Raw genomic sequence first — 6,138 nt, forward strand, 5'->3', positions numbered from 1 at the left:
GTCATCACCGGGCAACACGGAGTACCAATCTGCCCTTTCCAGCTGTAGCTGTCCTTTCTTTTCAATTGAGAGTTGAGAGATATTTCTATGGTACCTGCTGTGCCCATTTTAAGCCGTTTACAGATTTAGGCCCCTCCCTTCTTTCCCTCGGCTGTCCGTGAAATGCCCCCTTGGCTATGGCCCCCCGATCCACCAGCACAGTCCATTTCACACCACACAGTCCCCACGGCCCCCGTCACGGGCAGTGGCTGCAGGTAAGCCACACTGTTCTACTCCTGCATCGCAGAGCCTGTCGGCTTCGTCTCACCCATCTCCTCCACCCACCCCTTCCCGTTTCACGTGGGGGGTGCAGGCACACATGCCCTCCTTCCAGGGCTGTGCCTGGGGTTGTGCGGCAGAACATTGTGGAGCCCCAGCAGTCCCCTGACCTTGCCCACCTACCTTCAGAGGCGGAGGCTGAAGTTTCTCGGGGCTGTAAGGATCGGCCTGGCCAGCAAATGTGTGTCCATGGAGTGGGTCGATGCCAATGCAGCAGGGCTCCGGGTGTGGGGGGCTGGTCTGGGCGCAGCTGCTGCAGCCGCTATCCACCGAGTCGGCTTGCCAACTCCTAAAGCAGACGTTGCAAAAGCCCACAGCACGTGTGTCAACGTGGTCTTCCTTCCCTTCATCTTTTCTTCCCCAACTCCCCTGTGCACCCTGCCTTCTGCTCTTTATCAGGAATTCTCCGGTGAATTTTACTAGTGTGGAGTGGAACCAATGCTAACAGCTCTCCAGGATTTCCTGTTCGTTTTGCAGTTTGTGGATCCTTCCCTTTCCTCCCCATCCCATACATAAAACATTCTGAATTTGGTAAAAACCCCTTGCCAGAGTGGTGGTGTCAGAAAAATAAACCACAGTGTTTCTTACAAAAGCTGAGAAACCAAACCGCGTCCCGGGAGTGGGTGCCCCACGGCACTGCGCGGCAGCGGACGCGCCCGACGAGACCTACGTGCTGCCGGCGATCGCACACGGGCGCTCTTGCCAGCAAGTCAAAGGGCCTGCTGTCCCGGGGACACACGTGACAAGGCCTTTCGGTAAGAGGGTCTGTGTGTCTTTATCTGCCAACGGCAGCTGCTGAAGAGGTCAGCCTCCCGAGCCCTCGCTCGGGCCCCTCCCAGCTTCCCAGCTTCCCGCCAGTCCCCGAACACAATACCCTGCCCCTCGGCCCTGCACTTTCCCTCCCTACGGTAAATTTAGCCTCAGCTGTTCAGAAGCAGCAGGCAGCCTTGGAAATGGACTTCGTTGTGGCAAAACGTGGAAGTAAAGCAGCACCAAAGTGCCTCCAGGAGGGCTCGACAGAAGTCCGTCGGTCGAGGCGCTCGCCCATCTACTCTCCGCGCCACTCTGACACGGTGACCTCTATGAGTCCGGGCTAGCCCACCGGCAGCTTCAGGTACCTCCGGACACTGGCCTCGGCCAGCGCGTCTCGTCCTGCGCTCCATCTCCAGGATCTCGTCCTCCGTGTACTCCAGCTTCACCGGCTCCTCGGCCAGCTTCGCTCCCGGCCTGCAGCTGGGCGTGTGGTTACTGGCCAGCAGCGCCGTCCCGCGTCCTGCTGGGGGGGGACAGGCGCTCCTGGCCGTGGCTGGCCGCCCTGGCGGCTCTCCAGGAGACCGGCACGCCGCGTGCCAGCAGGCGTGGTCTGGCCACCTCGTGCAGCTCCGAGGTAATTTTAAAACCACCAATATGTCTCTCCCAATCACTAGCCGGTCTGCATTAAAGCCACGGTCACGGACAGCCATATATACCAACACCTCCCATCTCTGTGCCTCCCTTGAACCTGCCCCTTGGGCAGTGCTATGCTCCCACACTAAGCATGCAGAGACGCTCGTGGGAGATGAAGCCCCCGTGACAGTGGGTGTCGGCAGCGGGACAGCGGTAGCGCTCTGCGGCACAAGAGGTAGGCACACGTACCGTCTTCCGCGGCGCGGTGGCGGCTGTGCGGGTCCCCACGGCACCCCCACCGCTCGCTCTCCCTGGCCTAGGCGACCCGCGGCACCGCTGAACACCTGCACAGCATACCAGCGCAGCTGCATTTCGCTGGATCCGTCGTAGTCAGCCAGGTTGATCTGAGCAATGCCCTGTGTGAGTGTCCCCGGAAAAAAAAAAAAAAAAAAAAAAAAAGGCAGAACAGGCACTGAGTGATTTCACCTTAACAACCAAGGGGAATCTTGTAAAACATCAAGTCACCCTTCGATCGTAACCGGAAAGGCAGAATGTGTCATTGCTCTTCGAAGGACTGCAGTGAAATGAAAGTGGCAGAGAGGCTCTTGAGGGAGGCTCCCGGACCCCTGCCTCAGCCCCATGGGGAAGTGCCAGGAGGGGGACAGGGGCACAGAGTGGACAAGCTGCAGTGTGGGGGGGGTCAGGCTCAGGGTCTGCCCACTGAGGAGCTGTGGAGTCGCTCAGGGATTTCTGAAGCAAGAGAGGGCTGGCTGAACTCTACCATCGAATTCTCCTGCTGAGGGGTGAGACCAAGGGGAGAAATTCCAACTTCACAAAGAAACCATCTGCCTGCCGAGTCATGGCTCCGGCCAGTGCACGGCTGGGGTACTGAACACAGGCTGCTCGTGCTCTTAGTTCGAGGAGTACCAGATAAAACAGAGAGCAGCCAGTAAATGCGAATCGCAAATAAACAACGGATTTCTTTAAAGTATAAGTATGTCCCAAATAGTGCATAGGACATACTTATATTAAAAAAGAAATCCACAGTTTATTTGAAATTCACATTTAACTGACCATCCTCTATTTTTATTTGCCCAATTTTTCAATCCTACTTAGTTCCCTCAACTGAAAATGGGGGTAATACAGAAGTCTTGCAAGTATTAGTTGAGATAATGTATTTAAAGTACAATATACTTGGCAAGACAAATCCCTTTCTGTACTCCCAGCTACAGAGATCACTTCACATGATGACAATTTCTAAGCAACCCACCACAGGAAAAAGGAAGGAGGGGAGGGAGGGCAAGAGGGAGACGGGAAGGAACAAGGGGGAGGGAGAGACGGAGACAAAGAAGAGAGAGGGGGGCAGAAAGACAAAGAAGACAAAAACAAAGAAAGAAAGGACAAAAGATGGAGAAACAAGAAAGAATGAAAGACCAAAAAAAAAAAGGCAGAAAGACAAAAAGAGAAGGGGTGGGAGAGACAAAGACTGATGGGAACACAAAGAAAGGAAGGGGGAAGGGGGAAGGGGGGGAGGAGAGCAGAAAGGAAATGAGGGGGAGGGAAAGAGGGGGAGGGACATACCAGCAGTTCTTCCTGCAGCTGCTGATTCACTGAACATACATATAATTGAAGTGACTTCAACGTCAACATGCTTGAATGCACGGGGATTCTGAAAATTTCATTAAATACCAGGGGGGCCTGGAATTCCAGAGCCTTCGAGCAGTAAGTGTTCGGGGTGCCAGAGTCAATCGGCGGCAAATAGACTCGGATGTGTCTGAAACCAGAAAGAGGGAAGAAAAATCAGAGAGGTGACACTTACTGACAGATTCGTGCGATGAAAAGCATGAACCACACACGTATACACATGTATGTTTCCCTATTCGGATGCCCACGGGCAGAATTTTAAAGTCTTTTGGAAAAGGTCGTTTGCTCAACTAAGAGTAAGCCCAAAGAATTTATGTGCCCCTGGAGATTACGGGGAAAAACACTCACAAAGAGAAAGGCTTACAAGTCAGTCGTTAAGACTTTGGAAGGGGTCAGAGGTCCTGCTTTCACCAGCTTTTTGGGAAGCCACCTGTACTGATCTCTCCATGGCCTCTTGGCTCCCTCTTCAAGCTGTGCCTGTCTCCAAGACAGTTCACACCAGCCTGGACTTCCTGCCCTGTCCACCCTCAGCATGGAACAAACGAGAAGCTCAAACACTGGCTGCAAAGTACACTGTCAGGGTGAGCAAAATCCCAGGGCGAGCCCTCAGCCACTTACAACAGGGTTGCTCCCAAGGCCTTTAGAAGACAAGTGTAAAGACTCGTGGAAGGGGAGGGCCCCCCTGGGCTTGAACGGACCATGACCAGTATGCTCCGTGGCCTGTGAGTGGGACCCGCCCGGCAGCCATCTGGGGCCACGGAGCTCAGAGGTCGCACCCTCCAACGGCAGCTACGCGTTTTTCCTTCTCCTTTGCTCAGACAAGGGCCCCTGGTCCCGGCCAGAAGCCTTTCCATTCACTTTGCAGGAGCACAGAGCTGGGCGCCACTACATCACCCACTCTTCTCAGAACTTCTAAGCCTTTCTATTCAGACATTGCCTGGTATTTCATTAGGAATAAGCTTTGGAACTCAGGTTCCCGAACGGCCTTTTCCCGCCCCAAAGTGCCGAGCAGAACAGGGGAGCTGCCAGCGCCGGCGGGGGTGTCCCCGGGGCCCCGCAGCAGAGCGCTGCCGACAAGCCAGCTTACACTTTGCAGTCTTCCTTCGTGAGCAGCCCCGCAAAATTCTTTAGTTGGAGCACGTTCACAAGAAGACACTCGCTGGCACTGTCGAGCCTGGGAAATGGAACAGAAGCTCGTAGGCTGCCACCCACCACGCTGGGACCCTCCCGCTGACTGGCCCCCGGCAGCGGCCCTCAGTGGCGGGTGGCCTGTGCAGCCACGGACGCAGGCCGCTCCGGGCACGACGGCTGGCCGCTTCCCAGGGTGTCCGTGCCCCCTGCTGACCCCCGTTCCAGGACATGACAGCAGCCGTGACTCCCGGTGTTGGAGGACGGCGGTGGAGCCGCTCTCCCCCATCCCTCCTTCCCGCCACCTCTGTCCCCCCACGTGAGCCACTGAAACGGGCTGCAGGCGTCCAGGCCGCGAGCACCAGCCAGACGGCGGAGGTCCCTGCGTCCCTCCCGGCCTGGAAGTGTGGGTCACTGGGTGGGCCTTGATCTACAGGCCCTCTCTAGGAGCAACAGGGTAGGAGTGTCCTGTACTCACACAAATCCAACATGGATCTGGGGCCCTTCACTACCACAAGCGTCTCCGTGTGCAGACTCTTCAGCATCTTCACTCCTGAACAAACTAGAAATCACCGGGGTTACTCCCCAGGGAACCATCACTGGTTTGCCAGAAGCTCTCGTGCTGGGGCGCTTCTTACCGAGAAGGGCTTTCTTAAGTTGTGACTTCACTAAATTCTTTATGTAACTGAAAGGACACAGGAGGCCCACGACATACCTCCGTAGGTACCTGCCTACAAAGTGCTGTTGTTTTTGAGAAAATAACTTGGGATATCTTTCAAAACCACATGTGCCATTCAGGGCAAACTTCCAAACTAACTCTTAAGCCATTTGCTGTAAGTGAAATGTCTGACAGACACCTGAAAGGAACAATGACATCAAACATATCAAATCAAAATAAAGCCCAGAATCCCAAAGGTGTTTTGTTGTCACAAAGTGATTCCTCTAGCCTAGGAAAGAGGGAAAGGAGGGAGAACATTCATTTCTAATGAATGCTTTCGAGAAAGGCAGGTCTCTCTTGTACAATGGCTCTCCTCTTCTAGCTCTCAGAGGCTTAGGCCTTCCACGGACCAGAGCCAGAGAGGAGGAAGTCATCCTCGAACCACGGAAGGAGGGCCAACCTCCAGAAGGCACACAGAAGCCAGAGGAGTTTTCTTTGCGGGTTGCTAAGGCCCAGCCTACCAAAGTTGAGAGAAGCCAGGAAGAGATTCTAGCCTTGGAGACACACGCAGTTTCAATATGCACAAGTCCCAGTACGCATACATTTTGTGCTTAACAGTAACACTGTGGGAAGTCTGCTGAGGGAGAAGATCAGCTTCTAACCTTTTGGTTGGAGGCTCAAATACCCCACTATCACTTGCTAGCGAATAATCCGACAGGCATGCAGACACTCGGCGCGCTCTCCTCTCCAACCTCTTGGCGCTGTCTTCTCGAAGAGTCACTGCTATAAACAAGAGACATACCTGGGGTCAGGAGGTGACAGCATGGGAGGCCGGGGACCGTGATGCCAAGAAATGAACACTCTAAGTTAGGGCACATGAGAGTTACTAAGTGTTCCAGAGACATGCATTACAGATACATATATCATATATTCATACGTATTTAAATATGTTCCACTCTTTTTTTTTTTTTTTTTTTTAGATTAAAAGGGTGAGAAAGCAGAAA

The 6,138-nt window shown here is 54.1% G+C and overlaps 1 protein-coding gene across 1 annotated transcript in view; it reads right to left on the minus strand.

Annotated features, from left to right (window-relative positions):
• WWC3 (WWC family member 3) overlaps positions 1-6,138 on the minus strand; it is an 81,696-nt gene that overhangs the window by 15,156 nt on the left and 60,402 nt on the right. Inside the window, exons 11-14 of the mRNA XM_040634598.1 lie at positions 5,797-5,917; positions 4,955-5,029; positions 4,436-4,522; positions 3,286-3,478 (exon numbers count right to left, since the gene is read on the minus strand). Of these exons, the coding sequence (XP_040490532.1) occupies positions 3,286-3,478; positions 4,436-4,522; positions 4,955-5,029; positions 5,797-5,917 (476 nt within the window). The remainder of the gene's footprint in view (positions 1-3,285; positions 3,479-4,435; positions 4,523-4,954; positions 5,030-5,796; positions 5,918-6,138) is intronic.

Source organism: Ursus maritimus, assembly GCF_017311325.1.
Source record: "Ursus maritimus isolate PB19 chromosome X unlocalized genomic scaffold, ASM1731132v1 scaffold_X1, whole genome shotgun sequence".
Lineage (NCBI taxonomy): Eukaryota > Metazoa > Chordata > Mammalia > Carnivora > Ursidae > Ursus > Ursus maritimus.